We start from the raw sequence: 27,543 nt of genomic DNA, 5'->3' as shown, positions 1-27,543 counted from the left end.
CACCCGCTCCATGACGTGCTGGTCAAGCAAAGGAGCACCTTCAGCTGAAGACTCATCCCCCCAGAATGCACCACAGAGCGCCACAGGAAGTCATTAAACTCCCTCTAAGTGTCAGTCTGTATGACCCTAAGTCACTAAACTGGACATTGATCATTACATCTCTGCCATACTTGAATAATTGTGCAATATTCTGTGTACTATTCTTTTTTTCCGTGCAATATTTAGTTTTCCCATGTTAGTTTTCCTATTTATTGACACTGATATTATATACCTCCATTACTGCTGTGCAATATCTTAATAATCTCAATAACTGCACTTAACTTCCACTGCTTATTACTTATTTTGTTACATTGTATTATTATACTGTACTATCATCATCAGAAATATCCACTAGATGTGGATGTCTGTTTTTGTGGTAATCCTGTGAATCAAACACAAGTCTAAGTACTTCATCACATTCATCAAATCCATAACGAGGTAAAGTAGTCCTGCTCACTGATTGGCCACACTGTCCGCAAGCTCCGTCAGAGTCGCAGCTGGATGGTTATTACAGGCCACAGCCATGTTTTTATTTGTATTTAAAAATATTTAATTTCATAGCTTTATGTAATTAGACTTTATTTTGTCTGTTTTGTTTCCGGTTTTCAGTTTGATCACGTAGAAATGTTTCCCAGCAGCGAGGCGGTCGCTGTGGCAACGCAAGTCGCTCAGCTGATCAACCCGCCTGCTGCTGTTCATCCGGATGGATCTCTGCTATTAAACTGCTGAGGTTTCTGTCGCACAGTGCTCTGTGGTTGGTGGGAACCAATTAGCTGCCTCTGATCCCTGTGACACACACACACACACACACACACACACACACACACACACACACACACACACACACACACACACACGGGACTCTTCACAGGCTCTGAATAATTAAGGCCTCCCTCTCTCAGCTCTCTAATGATGTCTCTAGGGCATATATGTGTGTGTGTGTGTGTGTGAGTCTGTGTACATATATACATGTGTGTTGTGTATGTGCGTACATGTGTTGTCATGACGCCACACACACACTTCCTGTGTGACATTTCGATTGATTCTCTCAGATATTCTTCTGATCCCAAACATCTCAGAGTCTGATAAAACATCACCTTTCAGCTCACATTTGTATTTAGATCATGACGTGTGTTGGGGTGTGTGTGTGTGTGCGTGTGTGTGTGGGTGTGTTGACAGGGATTTCCACCATTTTTAAAATAAGAGAACGTGGTTGATTATTATTGAATTTCTTGACAAACTCAGGACTTCTACATACGAAATAATTACATTTTAACCAACATAATCATTTTTCCTCTTTATGTATTGATTAGTGAACACAGCCAGGGATTTATTTTCATTATTGATTTATTTATTTACTCTGTAAAATCTTAGACAATAGCAAAAACCGTCCATCGGCAGTTCCCACAGTCCAAGGTGACGCCTCCGAGTGTTGGAAACCCAAAGATATTCAGTTTACAAAGATAGAAAACAGAGAAAAGCAGCAAACCTCACGTCTGAGAAGCTGCACAGAGGGATTTTTTGGCTTAAATGATTATCAAAATGACTACCAATCGATTAATCGTCTGTTTCAGCATCATACATAATGTCTTGTCATTAATTAACACCACACTCATTAAATATTTGCCATTTGCTGTGTGAAAAGTGCTCTATTTCCCCAATGGTTCACTTTTTATTTCACAGAAGTGTGTTAGCTTTCGGGATGTTTCAGGAAACCCAGAATTTGTTAGGTTATCCCTCTCGTCCCGTTTCTCAGAGCGTTTCAGCTTTTTCTTTCACAAATTATAGATTTGTGTTGCTGCTCGGCAGGTAAACGCACACAATGTAGAGATTCACAGAATTTCTCTCCCGTGACTTTGTTCAGAAATGATGTTTCTGCTGTATTTGTTTCGGTGTTAGTTGATGCAGCAGTGTGTGTGTGTGTGTGTGTGAGCACAGTGTTTTTCCTGCTGCTGTTTGCCATTTATTTCGTACCTCGCCACAGATAGTACCGAGTACCTGAGTTACGATACCTGAGGTACTTTAAGAGGTGTAAACGTGTTTTCTGCTCAACTCTTTTTTACATTTAACAGAAGACAGAAAGAACAAGACATTTTTTCTTCGTTTGTCTTCAGAGGTCACTTTTTGTTGCAGTAGTCGAGCCTTAAAGCACGCACGAGCTTTTCTGCATCGCCGGGAGAAAGAAATACGTCAATATCTATCATTTTAAGGATGCAGTGCTGGTTTATGTTCCTTACATGTGCGTCTGTTGTACTCCCCTCTCTCCCATTTGAGTTTTCACCTGCTCCGATTTCTCCTCCTCGTCTCGAGCCTGGTGGGATTTGTCTGAGTGCCGTTATCTCCCAGCTCCCAGCTGTCCCTCCGCACCCCCCCGCCTTCCTTATTCAGTCGTTTCCTGGAACCGCCTCCTGCCTCTGCACTTCCTGGCCTCGGACCAATCGGCTTCTTATTTTAATGCAGCGTTAGCTCAGCTCCGTCTGCAGCCGAGCATCTGGTTCCTATTGTAGCCAGGGATTAAAATACAACGGCTGTGTGTGTGTGTGTGTGTGTGTGTGTGTGTGTGGGGTTCCTCATTTTTGCATATTATGTGTATTAGCTTGCGTTGAGTCTGGCCTCTCGTGGGATTTTGGACATCAGCTGTCTCTTCTCCCTGCTGCTTACACACTTAAAGGTGTGTGTGTGTGTGCGTTGTTGTGATGTTTTTAGTTGTTTTCAGAAATTCATGAATCCATAATTAACTGACCTCCATCTGTGCTGCAGCAGAGACTGCTTCTGCTGAAATTGTGTCTTTTATAATCATCGCTCAGAGAAATCAGATCAGTCCAAGGCTGCAGAGCTGCAGCTGACTGTTACTTTAATTATTGATTCATCTGCTGATTATTATCCCCATTATTGCTTTGTATGTAAAATGTCAGAAAACAGGGGAAAAAGCCCGAGGTGACCTCTTCAAATGTCCAACCAACAGTCCCAAACCCAAAGATATGCAGCTTCCTCTCATAGAAGACTAATCAATTCATCTTTTCAGTCATTTTTAAAGCAGAAATGTTAATCATTATGTGCGTGCAGCTTCTCGAATGTGAGGATTTCCTGTTTTTAAAAAAAATATTATTGTAAACTCTCTCTTTGGGTTTTGGAGCGTTGGTCGGACAAAACAAGACATTTGAAGACGTCTCTAAGAATTTGAGACGGACGTTTTTCACAATTTGTTTGCCTTTCTTGGACTAAACGATTAATCGATTAAATCAATTTGAAAAAAATAATCAATATTTGCAGCTCCAGCTGACAGGAAACCACCACCAGCATGCAAACCCATTTCCTTCTGTTTAAAAACACGTTTTACTCGCCTCTTTTCGCCTAAATATCCACTCGGTTTGCACATGCTCAGTGAACACACACACACATTCAGATCCATCAAGTGCCAAGCCAGCCGTGCAAGCCCCCCGGCTGGTCACCATGGCAACAGACCGGCGTCTGGATCACGGGGCGGGGCAGGTTTCTCCTCTTAACCCCCTTTTCCTTTCCTTCCCTCCTCTCTCCTTATCTCCTCATTCATGCTCTCCATTTTTACCTCCTCCACACACACACACACACACACACACACACACACACACACACACACACACACGCGCAAACAGTCACACCTGCAACACCTCATTTGCATAACACTTCAAGGTCACCTGTCTGCTGTGAGGCTGATCTGTGTGTGTTGTGTGCTAAACAGCCTGATGAGAGTTTGGCTGTATTCTGGCTCTATTAAAATAATAACCTGATGATAGAAAAGGATCTAAACAAGCGCACGATCGTTCCCTTACAGGTGTGACCGGCTGCGTGTAGCGGGAACCGAAGCGAACGATGTCCAGGATTCTTGTATTGATTAATTTGTGTGGAACACCTGCTGCTTCGGGCACATTTTGGTCGGCTTTTAAAAAGCGTCGAGGTCCGATATCCAGCCCCAAGTGTCACATTTGAGTTCTTTTCGTTTTTAAATAACATGAAAAGAATCAAAAGCGGGGATCGATCGAATCTAAGAGCGCATTCTCACCTGGTGTTAGGTGTGATCGGCAGGTGAAGGCTGCTTCAGCAACACTGATAAATAAACACTTCCAGGCCTCTTCTGGTTTGCTAACTTACAGCAGCTCTCTCAGTGCGGTCTGTGAATCGGACAACAAGCCGACCTGTAAACGGCTGTTGAGCAGGCAGAACAACTGCACACGGTGTCGTTTTAATCAGTGGAGCTAAAGGTGGAGCTAAAGGTGGAGTTTTTGGTTGAAATATGGTGAAGCATCCGGCCAAATAGACTCGGCCTCTTCTCCCGCTGTGTAAAACCTCATAATATTTAGTCTTAAGTATCAGTTAATCTCGATTATCTCAGTTTAAACTTGTTTTGTTAATGAACCCGTTCTGATTGGCTTCTCTCTGTCCTCTTCTGTCCTCATGTCCTGCTGCTGTTTACCTGTCGGCCGTCACTCCTCACAGGTAAGAACAAAAACACATCTGTCCTCTACACGCAGCCTGCTGAGCAAAACCAGAGCGTCAGACGTGTCCGAGCCCTTTAAAAACACATTACTTGTAGTTTTCAGATTTGTAGTTCACTATAAAATCATATTTCTTGAGAGATTTTGCTAAAAACTGGTCATAACGGATATAAATGTGTAGGTAATGATTAAAACATGGCTCTGGTCCTTTTTAAGATGCAGTTTAATCAAGGATCTGATCACGTGATTGGCTGATTTTGTCACCTGTTGAACAGACATTTTATTTCTCGTCCCATCTGTTTGGATTAGGTGTTGCTTTGACCTTTGACCTCTGCGCTCGTGGTCAGCCGTGCTGTTTTTGATGTCGAAGTGAAGCCTTCTGTGTGTTTAGGGCGTGTTAGCTTAGCGTTAGCCTGAAGGAAACTGAAGTGTAACAGTGAACGGTTGTTTGCCAGGTGATTGACAGCAACACACTCTTGTACGGGTGTGTGTGTGTGTGTACGTGTGTGTGTATTAGCATCTTTTTAAATGCAGTAGGTGTGCACACATTTCCCATTTTGTATTCTCAACATTTCTTGATTCTTGATTCATGGAGGCCTGTGTGTGCATACAGTGTGTGTGTGTGCATACAGTGTGTGTGTGTGTGTGTGTGTGTGTGCATACATAGTGTGTGAGTGTGTGTGTGTGTGTGTGTGTGTGTGTGTGTGTGTGTGTGTGTGTGTGTGTGCATACATAGTGTGTGAGTGTGTGTGTGCAAACATAGTGTGTGTGTGCATACATAGTGTGTGTGTTAGCAACATGTATCACCATGTCTGTGTGTGCATACATAGTGTGTGTGTGTGTGTGCATACATAGTGTGTGTGTGTGTGTGTGTGCATACATAGTGTGTGTGTGTGTGTGCATACATAGTGTGTGTGTGTGTGTGCATACATAGTGTGTGTGTGTGTGCATAGTGTGTGTGTGTGTGTGCATACATAGTGTGTGTGTGCATACATAGTGTGTGTGTGTGTGTGTGCATACATAGTGTGTGTGTGTGTGTGTGTGCATACATAGTGTGTGTGTGTGTGTGTGCATACATAGTGTGTGTGTGTGTGTGTTAGCAACATGTATCACCATGTCTGTGTGTGCATACATAGTGTGTGTGTGTGTGTTTGTGTGTGTGCATACATTGTGTGTGTGTGTGTGTGTGTGTGTGTTAGCAACATGTATCACCATGTCTGTGTGTGCATACATTCCCAGAATCCTCTGCTCGGAGTAAATTTGTATGAGCTCTGCATCTCTCTGTGTGTGTGTGTGTGTGTGTGTGTGTGTGTGTGTGTGTGTGTGCCACCTCCTGCCAGCAGGGGGCTTCCCTCCCTGCCTCCTCCTCCCCCCCCTTCCTCCCTCTGCTAACTGACCCATTTTCCCTGTCTCCAGGGGTGGGGAGGCAGTGTGTGGGGGGAGGAGGGGGAGGGAGGGAGGGAGCCCTACCTCCTGCCGCTCCCTCGCTCTTTGATGCAAAAAAAAAAAAAAAAAAAGCTGAACTCCTGCAGGAGGAGGAAGATGAGGTGGTGTGTGTGTTTTGGAGACACCAACCGACCCTGCCATGTCTGATTGGAGCGCTCCCCGCTGGGTGTTTGTTAAACACCACTGTCACAGTGGCACCTTGTTTCTGTTTAACCTGTTGTGCATTAACTGTGTGTGTGTGTGTGTGTGTGTGTTACAGCTTGACAAACGTCTCTGCTTGCAGCTTCTCTGTGTTTTATATCTTTATAAACTGAACTGTTGGTCCAAAACAAGACATCTGGAGACGTCCGCGTGGGCTCTGGGAGGCCTTAAATACAGCTAACAAATATTAAATCAACAAGTTAGAATTATAATAATAATAAGCACAAAAGGAAACTCAAGGAGCAAAAAGTGGAAGTCCACGATGAACTCAAAAGACACAGGAGATTTTCAGCCGTAACTGAAAACTAATAATAAACAGACCTTTTTTTTTTTTTTTAAACGTCCGTCCAAAAAAAGGATCTCTAGAATCACAAACTTCCCTTTTTTGCTTCTGAACTTCCCTGCCTGTGCCGCATTTTAGAGGCTGAGCAGTTCATCCAGAAGATAATAATCAGATGAAATGCTAATGAAAAATACTGGAAATGTTAGTCGCGGCCCTCCACAGTCATGCAATATCACACATGCTTCAGTACGGTCTGCTGGCCAGATGCATACATATTTCATGTGATGGAGGCGGAGGAGGAGGAGGAGGAGGAGGAGGGTCGGCAGATAAATACCTCCTCTGCTATTAAACCCCTTTCAGACCTGTTAGTTCAAAACGCACACAGAAGTTAAGTGCACCTGTTGTATCACCTGATTATCATCTCATACGCACCGAGAATATACAATCAGTTCAATAAGAAATTAGAGAGGTGTTCATTCATGTTGGAAGATGTAGATGGTGCTGCTGTTGAACTACATTGTGTCATGCTGAGTCATTTATATCAAAGAGGCTAGACTTAAAATGTTTACATATGCAGATTATATATATATATATATATATATATATATATATATATATATCAGATGTATGGCTGTTAAAGCAATAATGCCATGTCCCACTGTTTCGGATTATATGTGACAAAACTCCTCACAGTTTGCTTGGATTTGTTCATTTGAACAACACACACTTGTTAAAGGACAACACCTGATATTGATTCATTGTCCAGCCCCGACTGAAGGCTTGAAAACAGCCGCGGTGGCTCATTTGTCCGTCTTTTCAGCGTTTGCCGGCTGCAGCCGACCCTGGCCGACCCTTCTGGGCTCTCAGATCTCCATATCAAATTTGCAGCTGCTCTCCGTCTTCTCCTATAAACAGCATCACAGGAGCTGGTGGAGCTGATGCGTTGGTGCTGGACTCCGGGGTTCATGGGGGGTGTAGAGCTGCAGGTCCCGATAAGAACCTCAGTGTCTCCGGAGACCTGCGGACAGATTAAAGCCGGCAGACCTCTGCGCCCGTTCGATTCGCTTCACTTTGATTCCAACTTTACGCTTCCTCCAGGGAAACGGGGTTTGCTGGCAGCGTTTAGAAGATAGATAAGGTGTATATTGACGCACACTTGGACACCTAATCAAAAAAACCTAATAAAAGCGTCTGACAGTTAGCAGCAGGTAGCTTAAACTCCGTCTTTACCTTCTCTGTATGTGTGGACGTCTGCACGCGGTCTCTGCAAACTGAAGGCGACCTGTGAACACGTCCACCTACGCAGACTCTGTGTCGTGTATGTACAGCATACACGACTTAAAACCTGCTACGTCACGACTTTTAAAACGTGTTATCGTCGTCACCAGCAAGCCTGTTTGTTTCCTAAATCGCCGTGGCTAGAATTTATTGATTTGAGACAGTCGACCTCAGATTGGTCAGATTACCTCTGACTACGAGGAAGGGCCGTCGGAGGTCAACGCGCGTCACGTGTTCCCACGACGACTGAATCTTCTGCTTTAGCATCTCTTCACTTGCGCAAACAGCGTTATTTCAAACTAGCGTGGGGAAGCGTGTGGTGGATTAGTGGAAGTGCTGGTGGTGAGGACAGGTGGTCCCTCTTTACCGAGACCCCCCAACTGGGCTAAGTGAAGCAGATTTCATGGTCTGGACTGCAGTTAGGGAGGGGGAGTCTTTGTCTTCAGTGGAGTTCCTGGTAGATTTTACTTTTCATACTCAGCGTTTAATTACATGAACGCAAATATAATGAGGAGGTTTTTGTTCGTTCAGGAATGTTGTGAATGTTTATAATTACTGGCTTCGCAAGTTTTTAAATTATGCAGGAGCTGTTTACCTTCCTTTGGTTACGTGTGATTTAACTAGTTATTATATGATACACACCATATTTATTTGGTATTTAAGCGTAGCAACACAAAATGACTGTGTATGTTTGGATAAAGCGTGCAGCAAACAACCGTCTGGAGTGATGTTAGTGTCACTCTGCAGCGGCCAGTTTCCTTCCTTTCACCGGGCAACTAAACGCTTTATTAGAAGGATTAATATCGTTGCACCACAAGTTTTTAGATTTATAGCCAGGTCATTTCAGTAAGTATGGAAAATCAACTTATAGAGATTTAAGAAAAGATAAACCTTTAAATTCAGGTGGTGCGGCGGCACAGAGACTCAGCTAAGTACAGATAAATAGAGAAAAGTAAAAAATAAATAATTAGAAGTAGCTATAAGTAATAAAAATAAAAACTTACAAGAAAATAGTGGTCAAAGGCGATTAAATGTTCATTGTCATGGGTTAACTATCTCATGCTAGTCTCTGCAAGCAGACCGACCTGAACTGAAACCAACAGCTGCCTGGAAGGTAGGAAATGGAAAGACTCGGTCCTGACCCGGACCTCTGGTGGTTTCATTGTTAACTGGCGTTACTGTTCGAGTCATGTTTCCTACCGACAGTCTCTCTCTTAACCCGACAGTTTTAGTTGTTTAAACCAAGTGGGTTGTTCTGGAAATCTTTTTTTTTTTAACAGAAATGAGGTATTGTCCGTGTTTTGGGAAGAAAGAAGAGGTACAAACATTCCAGTCTGTCCTCCAACACGGTGCCGTCTCTCCTGTAACTTCAGTACTCGACACGATGGGCCTCTTCAGTGACAACATGTCTTCAGCGGCCGCAGCATCACACGCTTTATCACACAGATGTGAGCGTCGAGCCGGTGGGCCGCATGAAAGGCCCGAGAGGTGCGTTTGATGTCACGTACCTGCAGCCTGCGCGGGCAAGGAGTTGGCTTCAAACCGACACCTTTCATATTCCCCCCGTGTGATGTTTCCTCGTCGGAGCAGGCTTTCCGTCTCTCTCTCCCCCAAAGTCACCTCACACTTACGCTTTGCTTGTCTGCCCAGCCGTGCGTTCACAAACGCACACGTGGGAGCGTCACGCACGTCGTCTGCTTTCATGCGCCGCTGATGCAGTTGTCAGGTGGAGGCCTTTTGAAGGTGCGTTTGATGTTCGGTGTCGCGCGTTCGGAAGTGACGCCCGAACATACACACAGAAGTATAAAGATGGGGGAGGGAAGAGTGGGAGTAAATTAAATGTACAGAGGAAAAGATGAGAGGTGTGTTAGTGCTTCACTCTGTAGATGTGCAAACATATCTGCTGTGTGTGTGTGTGTGTGTGTGTGTGTGTGTGTGTGTGTGTGTGTGTGTGTGAGGTGCAAGGAGAAAGTTGCAGACGGCTGCTGCTCTAATCTTGAGTAATCCCAGTAATAATCCAGATGGCATCAGAAGCCGTATTTTGGTGGGGTGGAGGTTTGGAGGAGGAGGAGGAGGAGGAGGAGGGTTAATCTCCCCCCTCCTCTGAGGTGGAGGGAGACACTTCAGAGGACGGGTGGAGATGGAGGATGAAAGAAAGCGCTGAGAAAACGAGTTTCCACTCAGGATTTGACTTTAAAGATAGATTTTAATTTAGAAAACGATCAAAGAGACGCAGGTCACATCACAAGCCCGAGCGCTCGGTTTTTACTGGTCGCTTTCTGATTGTAAAGTTAAAGGAGAGCAAATTCTTCAAGTTAACAAAAACGCAGAAAAACGGACTAAATGTATCAAATAATATGTGAGTGAAAATGGATTAAAAAGACCAGAGAAGCTGATTTGACATGATGTCACCTGAAAAGTGGAAAACTCCCACACACTCTCTCACTTTCTGCTGCTTTATTTCATTTCGTACGACGTTGCGGGCGAAGCGACCTTCATCACGGGTACGAGAAGTAAAGAAGTTGCTTGTCTTCATCTTGAAAAACGATGCTCAAGGTTTCAGTTTAGACACGTAAACTACCTGGTTACGGTTAGAGAAAGATCGGTGGTTGAAAGGTTATTAGTGACGTCATTGCCCACAGTACGAACCATCTGCATCTGTCTGTGATGTGTACAAAACATTATACATGCTATGATATGTCCGTATATAACTATGATATGTACAATATGAACTGAACCTAATACATAGTTCTGAATTGTCCACGTTTCTTGAAACTGTCCGTCTTTCAGGGTTAGAAAGAGACATTTAGGTGTCAGGCAAGTCGCAGTAAATCAGAGTGTTACTGGTCTGAGTTAAAGTGTTTATGTTGAGCAGTTAGGTACTTTATATTAAATGTGACATAAACAGCCAGTTATCTCCGCTCCAGTTAAATGGTTACAGACTGGGGGGGAAATCAAAACGGTTGTTTTGTGGGTTGGATTTTGTGGAGGGCCGGGCTTGGCCCCCAGGCCAGCAGTTTGAGACCGCTAGTTTAGGTCTTTGACAGAATGACAAATGCTGTCTCAGAAACAAAACGTCAAAAGCCGTCTCCTCTGGGGAAAATACAGAAAGCATCGCACTGGCAAAAGCTCAGAAAGAGGCCGAAGGTAAATAACAGCAAAAATACCAACGTTCATTGTAGAAGAAGATGATTTTGGACACGTCCCATGTGCTGCGGCGTCCTCCCTTTCGTTTTAACAGTGGACCGCAGCTTTCAGGCTGCAGGTCAGGTGAAGAAAACAGGTCGTCCTTTAAAGGGACAGTTCAGTCCTCTCACCTGTTTTGGTGTGAGTTGCCGAGTTTCGGAGATATCGGCCGTGGAGATGTCTGCTTTTTTTTAAAAATATAATTCAAAGCGCCAAAAAAACTACATTTGAAAAACTCAACAGCGACGTCTCTCTCCAGAAATCACGACCCGGTTACTGAAGATAATCCACAGGTTTGTTGCGAGCAGTTTGATGTAGGAAGCATTTTCTTTCTACATGAAACTGCTCGCAACAAATCTGTGGATGATCTCGAGCGAACTGTCCCTTTTTTAACCGTACAGCCGGTGCTTCAGTTCCCACATGTCCGAGCGTCTGAAGCGAGACACGCGTGTGTTTATAAACCGTATGTTGCTTTGGACAGACCGGCTGCCCGGTGGATGGAAAGTAACGAGGAAGTGAAACAGGTTTTCCAGAGTAAACTGTTGTTTGTGTTGTCGGGGATGTTTGTGCGACAGGAACAGTTTGGGGGATAAAAGCCGAGCATAAACTCGGTTTCAGGAAAAGTCCTACCTGAAGACGCTTCGTTCACTCAGCCTCTGAGAGACATAGCGTCAGGTGAACACGTGTCCGCATTCTTGTGCTGTATGTACACGCAGCCTCGGCCCACACAGGTAATTAAATCTCACAAATGTCTCCCAGATTTAATTACAGCTTTAAAGTTGAGCGTCGGATCGCAGCATGAGACCTCGGGGAGGCTGTGGCAGACTGCGTCCGTGCTCTGCTGGTGTTTCCACCTCGGTGCTGCCGCAGAAGTGCTATCTGTGCCTCTGTGTGAGTGCGTCCGAGCCTCCATGGCTGCCCGGGAGGCTTTGAAGAGCTTGACAGACAGAGAGGAGGAAGAGGAGACTCCACCCACTGCAGCCTGTAAAACAAGAGCTGGAGTTCTCCTTCTTCTTCTCTGGATGTTGTTGAACCTGCTGACGTAAATATAAACGCTGTGAGGATGCTGAGTGTGCAGCTCAGTAGTCTGATTAATCAGCAACAGTTCCCTTAATCGATTAAGTCTTTTTATTTTGTCGTTCCAGCTTCTTGTTTTTGAGTATTTGGTGGTTTCCTGTGACTGTAAACTGAATATCTTTGGGTTTTGGGCTGTTGGTCATATTTGAACGTGTGATTGGTGTGATGTTTCACTGTTTTTGGACATTTTTCAGCCCGATCGAATCGAGTCATCGAGACAGAAAATGGGAGTTTAATTTATAATGAAAACAGTTAGTTGCAGTGTTTTGTGTCAGTTTTAGATAAATATTTATAAATAATAATAATAAATATTTTATTTTTTCAATTCAACCATCTGTTCTGCTTCAACTCTATCTAAAGAATATCTCCATTTTGGGGGAAAAGGAGTAATAATCGACTTTATTGGCCAAATTTGCTGAAACAAACAAGGAATGTGACTACAAATGTACAGCAAGGAAGCCGACATGCACCTGAACAAGCATAGATGCACCTTCTACAAGGAAATAAACAGATGGACAGACACTCAGATCCTTTGAGCAAAAGTATTATTACGTAGTATTCGTTATTATACAGAGAAATGGCCCCTGTGAGTGTATTATATGTTTTTGCATTATTATCACTAATGCATTAATGTGTAAGCAGCATTTTGATGTAATAGCTGGTTGAGATGGAGCTAATTTGAACGACTCATCACGTGTTATAAAATGAGAAAATGTTTTGCGCATCTTAATCTGCAAATTAACTTCTACCTTCCGCTGTTTAAAACTGTAAAAGTCCGATATTTCCAAATACTCACATTGCACCACTGACCTCCAGGTTTATATCAGCAGACTGAGGAGGAGCCAGCTCGCCCAGCTGCAGCTGCCCCGCTCCCTGAGAGAAACGCCTTCATTTCAAATTTGACATTAAAGTTGGTTGCACTTCTCTGTATATTTGGCTGAAATATTGTATATTTTACGAGACGGCTGTTATCTGACGGCTGCAGCCAGGGCTTGCTGATGTAATGTGATATGTAGGAACAACAGCTGGGTGCAGATCCTCAGTTAGACTATGTTTTAATATTTTATAGTATTTAGAGCATTTTCTCACTAAAGATATGCCCCTTGGTGGTGTTAGGGTCCCCTGGCACAGAAGACAGACATCTAGAGATTTGGGGCCACTATTGGATGCAAAATCTGTGAATGTATATTTAAATAAAGTAAGTGTGTGTGGCACAAGTAGACAGAGAGTGTGTAAAATGCTTGTGAATGAATTGCGTGCGTCGTCATTTAGATTTGTATCACTGTGGATAATTCGCCAACCAACAAAACGGACCCAGACGTGTTTCCTGGTGCATTTTCCCGTGAATGCAGCACGTTGGAAACTCCAGACCCGGGTCCAGTCTCTGCGTGCGCTGCGCTCCGTGTTTTCCCATCATCCCCCGCCGCAGCTGCGGACGGTGTGTGTCGGTGTGCGGAGCGGAGTGTGTTCAGAGTGCAGGCGGAGGAGGGAACGGGAGCGTGCCTTGTGTCGCAGCCCGTCGGGGAGGTTACAGCCATCGGAGCAGAGGAGGGGAGGGCAGGTCCGGGTCCAAGCCTCTGAATCCAGGGACATTTGAATCACAATCGAAGCCGGTTTGAGGTGAAAGAGGCTCGGCTGGCTGCTCTGCGCTGCGGGGGCTGCGCGCACACAATGGGAGCCGACGCACTGGCACCGTCCGGGACGCGGCCGTAGAATAATATTTACCCCTCGGTTTGTTTGAAATGGAGACGCGGATACCGGAGCAGGATCCAGAGCTGTCAGCGGGACGCACGGCGGAGGATTCTCGGCGGTAAGGGCTTCCTCAGTCCGGACAGAAAAGTGCTTTTGCATGCCGGGGGTCGCCTCAGTGTTCCGGACAGAGGAGCGGAGGACGCGCCTGCTCGGCTTGTTTGTTGCCAGTTTAAATTCCTCCGGGATGAACACGGAATGTATTTCCTGCGTCAAAGTCCGCGCTGTTTGCACATCTGGATGAGGGGAAAGTCGGTTATTGCCCCGTAGCGTTTTTTTGGTTTTTCTTCTGGTGCGGTTGAACCCGTTTGTGGAGAAACGTTTCAAGTTAATTCAGTGATTTTAACCCCAAACAGAGCACTCGGTCTGCAGAGGCTAGTTTGTCGAAAACAGCAGCAGAAATCCAAATATTATACAAGGAACTACAGGATCATTTCAGTGATTTTCTACAACATTTGATCTCTTTAATGCAGTGAGTTAAAGTTGCTCTTAGCTGCTGCAGACACTTTAAAGGAGCGCTGAAGAGGAGGGTCAGTGACTGCTTCCATCAGGGATGTACCTTCTTGACAGTAACTGCACTGAAAGGATGGAGAGGGGCACGCCTCAGAGGAAAACTGTCTACCGGATCTCCCTCACCTTGGTGAAGAGGGAGAGTTTAGATGATGAGGATGGTGGTTCAGGCCCCCGGCGGGCGGAGAACCCCAAGGTGGGCGCCTTCCGGCGGGAGGGCTCACTGGAGATCCAGCGTGGCGGGCTGCTGGAGCAGCTGAAGGAGGTGGAGGACGAGTCGGACGACTTATCGTCACACAGCTACATGAGGAGCTTCAGGACGTTCAGCACGGGGCAGCTGGAGCTGGGGAGGCTGAAAATCTCCAGGAAACATGTCTTACAGAAAGAGCTGAAGGAAAAGGCCGCCAGCCCGGTGGCAGAGCACGGCAGAGAGGCCCCCGAGGACGCTCGGGGGGAGAGCAGAGGGCAGGAAGCAGAGGATTCAGACAGACGTAAAGAGGACATTTTCACTGAAAGTCCACAAACAGACGCTGCTGTGGAGAACGGCAGCGTTAAGAATAAGAAGAGGCTCCTGAAAGCTAAGAGCATGGAGGAGAGGAGCTCCGACCCTCCTCTGAACGGTGATGGGAAAATGTCTCACTCCAAAAGCAACGGGAAAGCAGCCGAAGTGTCCTCCCCGGAGACGCCGCCTCTGAAGCGGCCGCCCGGCCTGCTGCGCCGCAGCTTCAGCTTCAGACACTGGACCGGCGGCGAGCTGCTGCGCCTGCGAGCGCTCTCCAAAGACAAACACCACAGCAGCTCCGGCTGCATCAGCCGGGACGCCGGGCCGGACGGCGGCGAGAAAGAAGCGGAGGCTCCTGTGGTGCTCCCAGCTTCCCGCCGCGCCGACCCCACCAGAGTAAAGAGCAGGACTCTGGAGGTCGGCGCCGTCCTGAACAAGACGGACTCCATGTCTGAGCTGAGCCGCTGGGAGAGAGCGCAAGGCAACAAGAACCGGACGCTGGACAACAGCGACCTGCTGCGAATGGCGGCTGAGAAGGACGGATCAGGAGGGGGGTTCCTGCAGAGGGGAGGGGGAGGTCGCTCCAGTGAGAGGCGTCTGGTTCGCTTCTTCAGCGGGATCTTCTCCAGGAGGGACGGGGCGTCCACCTCGACCCCGGTGGGAAGCCCCAGCTCCGACCGATCCCTCCAGCGGAGCAAGAGGAGGGTGCTGTCCCAGTCCAGCACCGAGAGCATGAACGGAGGAAGCACTGAAGGTAATAACGCGGATAGTCACTCACAGAGAGATTCATATTGATTTTGATTGATTGTTGGTTTTTGGCAGCACTTAAACTAGTAGCCTCCAACGTTTTCTTGGCTTGTGACGCCTTAAAACGAAGCAAAGTCTTCTTGTGACCCGTCGCTGTGACTTTAGTGTGAACACGAGGGATTTATCTTTATCAGATTTATCTTGCTGCCCTCTGTGGCCCTCTGACTGTAACTCTGGCGTTTCTTACCTTGAGTGTAAACATTGAGGCAGAAACATGATGTGATTTTGAAGTGGATATATTCACAAAGAGTCTGTGTTTGTAGGCTGAAGCAGCGGGGGAGGAAGGACCAGGATGTGTGTGTGTGTGTGTGTGTGTGTGTGTGTGTGAGATGAGCTCCAGTTATTTGTTTTGGACAGCAGGGTGATGTTTGATTGTGGCAGCGACGACCAGCCGCTGCTGTTTGTCTTTCATTACTCTGAGCTCACGTTTGTTCTCAGTCGAGTTTAAAATACGGAGTCAAAGAGATTTAAAAGCGTAAATAAGTAAAACTATGAGGCAGAAATGTTTAATCAGGGCAGGCCAGATGAAAATATCGTCCCACGAGGAATTGTGAAACCGTCTTAACTTGAAACGAAAGGAAAGACAAACGGGAGAGAAATAATTTCTTTCCAGCAGAAACATTCAGAAAAAGACAAGCGATGAGGGTTTAAAGTAGCCGTGAGGGAGAAAATGAAGAGCTCAGAGCAGAGTTTGACTTTGAACCTGGAGGTCAAAACTTTTCTCATCTGCGTTTATATTAACACACGGGCACCAAACGCCTGGTCACGTGGGCGCAGTTAGAGCCGCGTGTCTGTGAGGTTTTGACAGTCCGACAATAACAATGAGCTCTTTTTATCTGCACGCCATATTTACACCAACGCAAACAACACACACTGTCAGCATCCTCTTTCCGTCGAGATGGGACGAGTGGAAAACATGACGGGAGAGGAAGTGGATCTGCTCTGTTCAGAGCTGCTCTGGCAGGCAGGCAGGCAGGCAGACAGACAGGCAGGCAGGCAGACAGGCAGTCAGACAGGCAGACGGACAGGCAGTCAGACGGGCAGGCAGGCAGGCAGACAGACGGGCAGACGGGCAGGCAGACAGGCAGACGGGCAGGCAGACAGGCAGACAGGCGGGCAGGCAGGCAGGCAGGCAGACAGACAGACAGACAGGCAGGCAGGCAGACAGACAGGCAGGCAGGCAGGCAGGCAGGCAGGCAGGCAGGCAGGCAGGCAGGCAGGCAGACAGACAGGCAGACAGACAGGCAGGCAGGCAGGCAGGCAGACAGACAGACAGACAGGCAGGCAGCAGGCAGGCAGGCAGGCAGGCGGGCAGGCAGGCAGGCAGGCAGGCAGACAGGCAGACAGGCGGGCAGGCAGGCAGGCAGACAGGCGGGCAGGCGGGCAGGCAGACAGGGCAGGCAGGCAGACAGGCAGGCAGGCAGGCGGGCAGGCGGGCAGGCAGGCAGGCAGGCAGGCAGGCAGGCGGGCAGGCAGGCAGGCAGGCAGACAGACAGACAGGCAGGCGGGCAGGCAGACAGACAGGCAGGCAGGCAGACAGGCAGGCAGACAGACAGGCAGGCAGACAGGCGGGCAGGCAGGCAGACGGGCAGGCAGACAGGCGGGCAGACGGGCAGGCAGACAGGCAGACAGACGGGCAGGCGGGCAGGCAGGCAGGCAGACAGACAGGCAGGCAGACAGACAGACAGACAGACAGACAGACAGGCAGGCAGGCAGGCAGGCAGGCAGACAGACAGACAGACAGGCAGGCAGGCAGCAGGCAGGCAGCAGGCAGGCAGGCAGGCAGGCAGACAGGCAGGCAGACAGACAGACAGACAGACAGGCAGGCAGGCAGGCAGGCAGGCAGGCAGGCAGACGGGCAGGCAGGCGGCAGACAGGCAGGCAGACGGCAGGCAGGCAGGCAGGCAGGCAGGCAGACAGGCAGGCAGACAGGCAGACAGACAGGCAGACAGACAGACAGACAGACAGACAGACAGACAGACGGGCAGGCAGGCAGACAGGCAGACAGGCAGGCAGGCGGCAGGCAGGCAGATGTGTGTCTTCCTGTCAGGTCACTGTTTCTCCACCAGCCTCCAGATGTTGGAGCTTCCAGCTGCAGCACCAGGAGTTTCACATGTTGACACCTCTGCAGCTCAGCCAGGATTGACTTCATTCATTCTGCTCTGTGTGTGTGTGTGTGTGTGTGTGTGTGTGTGTGTGTCCTGTTTAATGGCCGAACACAAACCAAACAGTCCCTCACCTGAAATAGAAACCACATGTTTCGGACTAATGGTCTAAAACGTTTTTGTGGGGCTCGCGTTACGCTCTTCTAAAGCAGAAGTAGCAATACGACACTGTAGGTAGTCGTGCATTCACGCTGCAGCAGCTCATTTGCAGAAGCAACACATGCTTAATAAAGCAGGATGTGGGTGTGGTCTCCTGATCCAGAATATCCAACATCATGTTCTGCATTTCTGCGTGTAAACTGTGGACTGTTTGCACAGGCTTGGGCAGTGTGTTCCTGTTACACTACGTTACCTGCAGCCTTCAGGTAGCAAAGCTGTTTTTAAAATCTGTAACAGTAGACAGGTCTTCCAGCGCCTCCTCAGGTGTTGGATTATTTAACCTTCGTTCATTACAGGAGGTTTACTGATGGTGTTTGGCATCACGTCACACTTAGAGGCTGCGAAGTTCACCTGAGGGGGTTCCACCTGTGGGATTTCTGGGAGGAAGTGCTTTAAATAAGGACACAGCTGTGGCAGCTTTATTCTTTAGTCTAGTTTAAGGTTTCTGGCGACCTCTCCTGAGGCAGGGGATTCTCCAGGTCTCTGGTCCCGGCCTCGGAGGTCGACTAACAGGTTTAGCGGTCTGTGGCTGACGATACCGGGGGCTGACACAAGGTGGGGGGTGGAAGTGGCACAGCCTCCGTATTTGTGGGGTTCTTGAGAGGCGGTGGAAGCGGCTGCAGGTCACGTTAGCAGTAACGGAGAAGGGCTTGTGGCAGGTAATGTGTTTGTCCAGGTGTGGCGTCTGAGGCCGGCCCGAAACGGAGCTGAAAGAGTTAAAACGACATGGTTTATGTTGTTAATGCTGGGTGATGTGACGATGCATCTGTGGTTTACATATCCTTTAATCATTGTGAGCAAATCAAAAATCAGGACTGATTTATGGAAATATATTCTTATATTAGTTTTCATTAACTTAAAGCGACAGGATCCACGCAGGCAACGGAAGCCATTAGTCTCGTCTTGCGTGTTCCCTTCACACTGGATATACTTTGGGTTTTGACAGTTAAACACGACGTTATGTTGTCTCGAAGATCCCTTAAACGGATGAACTTACCGTAGAAACTGTGATGAGATGTCGTCCAGTTCATAAAAGCTCAGCTTCGTAGATTTCTTTGTCGCCGTCTTCAAACATCCGGCTGACTGAACGTGTGAAAGCTGAACAGAAAGGAGGAGGAAGCCTTGCAGAAACCTAGAAAATGATCGTGAATAAAGAGCAAGGGTTAGTGATTTGTGCTCACAAATGATTAAATCTCGAGACGAAATGATTAGTCGACCGACAGAAAGTCTAACGAGCAGTTGAGACCAAACAGCCATTGAATTAAAGCAGAAGGTAACCAGCAGGTGAGTTGAGATTAACGGTTAGTGGCTGTTGTTTCTCCTCCGGACGCCGTAGCAGACGGTTGTTGTTGGAAGAAGTCGCAAAATGTGCTGTAGTTGCACATCACACACACACACAAACACCGGCCGGCCCCACCCATCCACTCCCCTGACCTCACTGCGTCTTAATGGAGTCTACTGTGTGTGTGTGTGTGTGTGTGTGTGTGTGTGTGTGTGTGTGGCCGAGCAGCTATCTATAGGGAATAAATGTAGGGGAATGTGTGTGTAAAAGGGTGTGGATGTGGGTGTATATTCAGGGCGGAGGGTCTGTCTCTGTGTGTGTGTGTGTGTGTGTGTGTGTGTGTGTGTGTGTGTGTGTGTGTGTGTGTGACCTATATCCACAGCCATGCAGAAGTAATGTGCACTACATGTGTGTCAAAAGTCGCACGCACGCACGCACACACACACACACACACACACACACACACACACACACACACACACGGTTGCCAATTACTGCGTCTCCTTTTGCATCCAGTTATCTCGTCTTTCTCTGAGAAAAAAGACGATCCCTCTCTTTTTCGATCTCCCTGACGCACACACACACACACTCATGCACACACACACACTCACACACACACACACACTCATCAAACGGTTTGATTTGCAGCTCCGTAGCTCCTCCAGATGAAGCGAGCTGTTTCTTAGTTAGAGCGACTTTGATCCTCCTCTCTGCTTTCCCTTCATACATAAACTAGGCCTCACACACACACACACACACACACACACACACACACACACACACACACACACACACACACTACAATGGGTATAATAGGGAAAAATCCTATTAGGAGAAGTGCTGCAGGGAGCGCAGAGATGGAGGGATGATGGAGAGGTTTACCTCTTTCTTTCTTTCCTTCTATTCCTTCTTTCCTTTCCTGCTCTTCTCATCCCTTCGGTCCTTCTTTCCTTCCCTCTTGCATCCCTCTTCCTTTCTTTCTGTTATTATTATTATTATTATTATTGCCTCTCTCCTTCTCTCCCTTTTCCTACCTTCATTTTCTTTCTCTTCCGTCCTCTCCTTCTTGTTTACCTTTCTTTCTGTCCTCTCTTCTCCCTCCTTTTCCTCCCTTTTTCTCATCCTCCCCTCCATTTCTCTCTCCACCTTTATATTATTCCTTCTCTCTAATCCCTCCATTACTCCTTTCTTCTTCCCTCTTTCTTTCCTTCCTCTTCTTTAATACCTCCTTTCCTTCTTACTCCTTCCCTTACTTGCCTCATATTTTCTCCTCCCTCCCTCCTCCTCTCTTCTCCCCTTTTCTACCATTGTCTTCCACCTTGCGTCCCTCCTCTCCCTTGTGCCCTCCCTCCTCCATTTACCATCCTTTTCCTCTTTGTGTATATATATATGTGTGTGTGCGTCTGTGCACATTTATGATTATGTACATCTTGTCTGTGGATTTGCAAACGTATTCCATCTACAGCATGTGTGTCCGTATCATCTGATCAAACATCGCTTCCTGTTTCAGTTTATTCAGGAGCTGCTTGTGCGTCTGAACATGAGTCGTCTTGTCCGTCCGTCTGTCTGCAGTGGAACTACCGAACTAATGAGTTCGTACCGCTCATTACTAAATCTGTTATTAGATCCCGACCTCAGGATCTACTTTGTCTCGTCGTCGTTACTCCAGCTCTGACAGTTTTGTAGGTTTGAATTTCTTTGCTCAGATTCAGAGCGACTCACTGGACGGTGAGTGTCGGGTGGATTTCGTGCCGCCAGTCTGGTGACGGAAACGTTTAAACAAAAAGTAGGAAAATGGCGCCTGGCAGTACAAGTTCTTTCTGTTATTGTGTAAATGTGCTTATTATTTCTGATAATCTACCATCTAGTTTTAAAGATGATATTAGTAAGTTTTCCCACATTTAAATTGATGCTAGTGAACTAAAGTGTTAGCACGGAGCCTGCTCTCGCTCTACACACTAAATGCTGGTGTGTTGCCATGGAGACTAGCACCGTCATCTAAACTTTTATGCTAAAATGTTAGCGTGACAACCTGTCAAGTAACATGGTCTATGCTAAGGTGTTAGCATAGAGTTACCATCACTAACACGGTGCCTATGCTAATGTGTTAGCATGGAGCCTGCTATCAGTCAACATTTTGTATGCTAAAACACTAGCATGCTAAAACACTAGCATAAAACGCTAGCATGCGTCATTTAACACAGTCACTTCTAAATTGTCAGCATGCAGCCTGCTATCACTTAACATATTGCATGCTAATTTGTTAGCATAGCAGTGTGAATGTTAATATGTTAGCATGGAGCCTATTATTAGTTGACACATTGTGTGCTAAAATGCTAGCATGAAACATGTAATTCAACGCAATCAGCGCTAAAGTGCTGGCGTGGAGCCTACTATCAGTTAAAATATTGTATGCTAACGTTAGCATTGAGCTTACCATCACCCAATATAGTGTATGCTAAAGTGTCAGCATGCATCTATTATCACTTAACATAGTGTATGCTAATATGTTAGCATCAAGACTGCAATCAGTCAACACAGTGTATAATAAAACATTAGCATGAAACCTGTCATGTTAAATAAGGTCGATGCTCAAGCGTTAGCATGGAGTCTCCTACCACTCAACATGCTATATTTTATGCTAAGGTGTGACAGCCAAAGATCTACTTGGGACACATGAATTATTTAGTGTGTGTTTTGAGTTCCCTGTACTGCAGTTTGGTCACAGAGGTGAGGAACCGAGGATTGTGGGATATCAAAACTGGGCCAAGTACTGTCCTGGTTCTCCGAGTCTCCGGCTGGGACTTTATTTCTGTCTGTCCACCTTAACTGCTCTGTTCTGACTGGATCATTACTGCAGGCGGGTCAGGCCAGTGGAGCACGGTGTGTGTGTGTGTGTGTGTGTGTGTGTGTGTGTGTGTGTGTGTGTGTGTGTGTGTGTGTGTGCACACTGAGCCAAGCAGCAGTGTGTTAAAATAACCGAACCAGAGTGTGAATCTGAACCGCAGCCTGGAAACAGCTGACTGAATAAAACCAGAAAAGAGATTTTATACCAAACTCTGTGAGGAAAACAGTGAATTTAACAAACATGTTTCACCGTACAAGAGTTCACCAGGTTGTAGCTCCATTTCGGAGTAAAAACAGACAGTTTAACTGCTTTTAGGTAATTTACATTAACACACATAAGAAAGCCTTTAGGTCATGGGAGCGCTCAGACTTGTTGACTGTAATTCAGACACCTTTGGCAACACTGATAACTTGTTGAAAGTTTTCTGCTCCTGCAAGTGTTTTCAGGTTGTTTACTAAAAGGAAAACTCCAATAATTAGATAAAACCTGTTGGACTGGACACTTAGAAGCCACTCAGTCAGCAGCGTTTGTCATTTTTTTGAGGAGTTGTTTGTTGTTTACAGAGCAGGTGTGAAGAACGCAGGCTGCCAGCAAGCCAAGACCGTCAGAAATATATAAATATGTCCACATCATAGGAAAATGATCAGATCAGGAGGTGCTATTTCTGGGAAATACTTATTTTTGATAAATGTCAGTCAACCAAACAATAAAAAAAATAGCTGTATATTATTATGAATTAAAGAGAAGAAGACTGAAATGTTGTTTTATCGCTGTTTGTCTGAGTTTCCTCCATGTTTTTCAGATTGATTATAGATTGAGACCACCAGTTCTGGGTTGTTTGGCTGGAAGTCTGAAATGGCTGTTTTTGTTTAACTTCATTAATTCTGCCTGCTATTGTAGCGATGCATCCATCCGCATAAGCTGTGGTGGAGGTTGCTCGGAGCCGAACATATGAGAAGAAATACGTCGATTTTAAGAGATATTATTTCTTTAATTCGACCCGTACAGCTGCAAACTCACCAGAGCAGTTTGAACCACTGAACAAATCAAAGATGTGGCAATTCAGAGGTCGAGAACCAGATTAGAAAGGCAGATTAAAGGGGAAAAAACACTAAAAAATAACACTTAAAAAATATGAATCCATGTTGTTTTGATAACATCCTAAAATTGGAAAGTCCTGGGGTTTTTACATTAGGACCGTTTGCATTTTCATCTTTAGTCCAGCTGAAAAGTTTGTCATGTTGTTTTGAACTTATTCCCAGTTTCAGGCTCAGTGTGACGCTTTTCTGCTTGTGCTGAACATAAATGAATATAAATGTCTGACTGTAAATCAGCTGTGCAGTGACGCCTCGGCATCTGTCTCGTTTCTGTCGCTCCGCTTACTGCTCTCTCTCTGACGCGCACACACTCGTACAGCCTCTCGCTGCTTATTAGCCGGCTCTGTCGCGTAGTGGCAGAGGTTGTTCTGGGGTCAAAAAGTCATGTGTGTCTTCACCCTCCTCCTCCTCCTCCTCCTCCTCACCCCACTGTTCCTGCCCTCTCTCCTCCTCCTCCTCCTCCTCCTCCCCACTTCCTCTTCAGACCCAAATTGGACCTTGTGGCAAGTGTGTGTGTGTGTGTGTGCATGTGTGTGGTTTAGAGGGACGTACTCCCTTATTTGAACAAGCCGTTGGAAGCAGTGAAGTAGCACATTCCACCTCGCAGCAACACACACACACACACACACACACACACACTCGAACTGCAGCGTGTGTGTGTGTGTGTGTGTGTTGAAGTCTTGTACTTTCTGCTTCACAGCCAGCGACCTCGCAACCTGACTGTAAGGAGTGTGTGTGTGTGTGTGTGTGTGTGTGTGTGTGTGTGTGAGAGATAAAGTTCTTCACTGTCATTTTCCGCTATGATTTTGTCGTATTGTTGTGTCTGTGTGACCTTCACAGTTGTGGTTTTGATAAAATCACAAGGTCAATCCCAAATAAAATTTAAAAACAACCGCAGAGGCCAAGTGCTCGATCCGTTTCACGTGTAGTAAGTCAAAGGGAAACATCTCCTACAGATGACAAAAACTGATCACAGAAACAAAGAGGCATTGTTCAGGCATATAAGTTAAAACGCTGACTGGTCTTTGCCTAGCTCTCTCCAGAGCCACAGAAGACATAACACGTCATGTGTAAAATGGGTGGAATGCCCCTTTAAACTAATATGTCCGACTAAATAAAACGTATTTAATAATAAAACTAACTTTTCTCCGTTGCTCCGCCTCTGAGTGCCTGGAGAACGTCAACATCCAGGACGCCATGTGACACCTGAAACGTCTCAACCACACACAGACGATAGAATGACACATAAATAAAAGGTAAACCTGTGTGTTGAAGTGTGTGACGACTTCTCCCTCTTCACACACCTCGGACAACATTGGGTGTGTGTTGCCTTCCCCCCTGTGCTGGCCGGACGTCCCGTAATCCACCATTGGCCGAGCGACGTTGCCAGAGGAGCGTCACAGCGATCTGCCCCCCCCCCCGTTGCTTAAAGCTCTTACGTAAGGCTCAAATCAGAGGGCAGAAAACGAGGACGTTCGCTGACGCAACACACACACACACACACACACACACACACACACACACACACTTACTGAACCCTTTGATACCCAGCATCAGCACCAGACTGGCAAGACGGTATTAACGCATGATGTAAGCAGGCTGAAACACACAGCCTCCTGTCCTCCTCCACGCCGGGTGTCCATGCAGAACCAGCAGTTTGAAGAACAAAGGGAGCTGTAATCAGAGAGGAGGCAAAGCGCGCTGATGGATGTAAAGATGCTGAGAAACCTGGTGTGTTTGTACAAGCAGAAACACCAGATCACAACCAAAACTCTGCCTCGTGTTGTCTCCACAAAATACACCGTCTCTGCAGTTTGCCTGTCTGATGATAAGCTAACACTGAGCTGCTGTACAACTTGAATCCTGAAAGTCCAGATGCAGGGTTAAACTGACAGCTGAAACCCCTGTTTTTAGTGCAAAAGCCCAAAAATCAAATGATTCCTGTTCCTGAACCGTTTCGATTACAGTCACGATCCTGGTCTCTTCTCTGCAGTGTGTTAATAAGTGAATTAATAAGTGGCACTCAACAAAATGTAAAGACGGACAAACATAGTAAAGATGTAAAAGGAAAAATGTTTCTCTCGCCTGTGTGTTTTTTCATTTTTGAATGGATATATATCCCTTTAGCCGTGCCTGGGGGGCACAGTAGCCCAACTGAGCCTTAGACACACATCATGTTCCATATGTGGTGATGGGTGCAGTAAAACCGGGCATCTTACAGTGTTTATTTTTATTTTTTTTGGTAAGGTTTTGTCTACAAACACCTGCGGTCTTTCAAAAAGTCATGATGTTATGATATTATGTGTCATCAGAGCTGTAAACACCATATATTTTGTAATAATATCAGTAATCAGTAATACCGATATGTGGGAGATTGTGACTACTGATCTCTTTCTGCAAGTTGTTTACACTCAGCTACTGCTAGCTAGCTGCTAACTGGCTGTCTGGCGGCAAATTGGCACAATTAAAAGTAGCCGAATCAGCTGTTAGCAGCTCCTGTCCGCAGTGGACCCGTGGACGTACAGACAGCTAGCACTGGGTTACTGTGGTACTGAAGGAAACTTAAAAACATGATGATTCTCAGGCAAGTTCTGCAGTTACAAGCAGCGTCTTTTTTCTATGATCTCTAAGTACTTTTAGGGACATTTATTAGCTCTGGACATGTGAGAAATACGATATCCCCGGACACTATAAGTCACACTCAGTTTAAAAATCTGTGTATCATGTCTGTGTGTTCGGATTTAGCTGAGTTATGACTTAACCTTTCTCTACAGAAATGTAAAGAAAGACAGCAAAGACAGACTCCTCTCCATGTTTCCAAAAATCTAAAGGATTCAGAGTGATGTCTTTGGCCGAGCGAATAAACAAATAAACAGCAGCTTTTGTACTTTGACCTACTCGTGACATTAATGTTGACTGTCCCGTCAGCTGGCCAGATGAACGTGTCGCTTTTAGTCGCTGAAAATAAAAATGCATGAAGATGAGTCAGCTTGGAGGCAGACTTGTTGACACTGAAAGGTCACAGACTGAGAGTCGTAGTTAACAAGTGACGACTCAGGAGATCAGCGGAGTTTGGTTTTGTTTTCTGCACGCACACCCACCAGCTTGTTATTCTGACTGATGGAGGGAAATGATTATGTTTGTTCTGACAGCACTTCACTCTGTCGGCCATTAGATAAAACACTGTTCACTCATATTTCAGCTACTGAATATGAATGTGTAATATATGTACTGATAGATTATAATCCAGCGACAGTGCATGCAAAAATACGCTACTTTCAAAGCCCCCTGACAGTCCAACAACAGAACAAATCCTTAAAGTCCAGATTCATTGCCATAACATTTCACCCGCACCTGCTGGATTTGGAAATATCCCCCAAAAATCGAGGCTCTTTATTATTTAATCTACTCCATTAAAGATAACAAAATGCAGCCATGAAACCAAAAAACAGCCGTTTTTAGGACTCGGTAAGAGACGTCACCTTTCTGTCTTTTAAGGTAAAACAAAAATCACACCTATTCCATCACGCAGCGCGCGCACACACACACACACACACACACACAGGTTACTAAGACCCCATCTTGGTTACTAATTCTGCTCTACACGACAACTGGACAGTCAGATAAGCTCTCTGATTAAATGGACATCTAATCGCTCTGCAATGGGAAACCTGCGTGTGTGTGTGTGTGTGTGTGCGTGTAAGGATGAGAGTGTGAGTTTAGTGTATGTTTGCGTGTGTGTGTGTGTGTGTGTCTGTGTGTGCGTTTGGGCATAGATGATGAACCAGTTAGTAGCTGGTGGTGTGACGGTGGTTTTATTTGATTTGGGATGAGGATGAAAGCGACTGGCCTTCTGCCAACCAACCAACCAACCAACCGACTGTGTGTGTGTGTGTGTGTGTGCGTGTGTGTGTAGCGGGGAGTGGGGGATGGTTCATCCTGACTGATTAAAAGGCTGATAAATAGGTCAGGCAGTGTGTGTGTGTGTGTGTGTGTGTACAGTACGTATTAAGCTTGCGATACTATGTGTGTGTTTGTCTTTGTATCTGCTGGAATGTGTGTGTTTCCTGCACCTGAGAATATATTAATCACCTGATATTTGTGGTTGATCTATGACTTGAGTATTGGTGATTGATCCCAGTTTGGCCTCTGCAGGCAGACGGGGGCTTTTTAACATGTTAGTGATCTCTAAAAACCCAATTTATCAAGAGTTTGGTGTCATGTAATGTAGCATTGCACTGCTTTGAACCTCAGTTTTATTAGTTTATACAAGGTTTTTATATATATATATATATATATATATATATATATATATATATATATATATTTATATATATATATATATGAAAATATGCTTAAAATTGAATTTCTTTGATATTTTATCCTTACTCGTTTACTGTTTATGATTTACAATGACAAAGAAAATGACTTAATGCTGT

The 27,543-nt window shown here is 46.0% G+C and overlaps 1 protein-coding gene across 9 annotated transcripts in view; it reads left to right on the top strand.

Annotated features, from left to right (window-relative positions):
* agap1 (ArfGAP with GTPase domain, ankyrin repeat and PH domain 1) overlaps positions 1-27,543 on the top strand; it is a 193,345-nt gene that overhangs the window by 38,917 nt on the left and 126,885 nt on the right. Inside the window, exon 1 of one of the 9 annotated variants that reach the window (XM_044187455.1) lies at positions 13,222-15,500. The exons of 3 other annotated variants lie outside the window; for them this stretch is intronic. In XM_044187455.1, coding sequence (XP_044043390.1) covers positions 14,288-15,500 — 1,213 coding nt within the window. In that variant the 5' untranslated portion in view covers positions 13,222-14,287. Of the gene's footprint in view, positions 1-13,221; positions 15,501-27,543 lie in introns of those variants that run through there. 5 more of the 9 variants (XM_044187451.1, XM_044187449.1, XM_044187453.1 and 2 more) reach the window with 5 other exon arrangements.

This window comes from Siniperca chuatsi, linkage group LG24 (genome assembly GCF_020085105.1).
Source record: "Siniperca chuatsi isolate FFG_IHB_CAS linkage group LG24, ASM2008510v1, whole genome shotgun sequence".
Classification (NCBI taxonomy): domain Eukaryota; kingdom Metazoa; phylum Chordata; class Actinopteri; order Centrarchiformes; family Sinipercidae; genus Siniperca; species Siniperca chuatsi.
The sequence above is the reverse complement of the archived record's forward strand: the minus strand, read 5'-3'. Positions and strand labels throughout refer to the sequence as shown.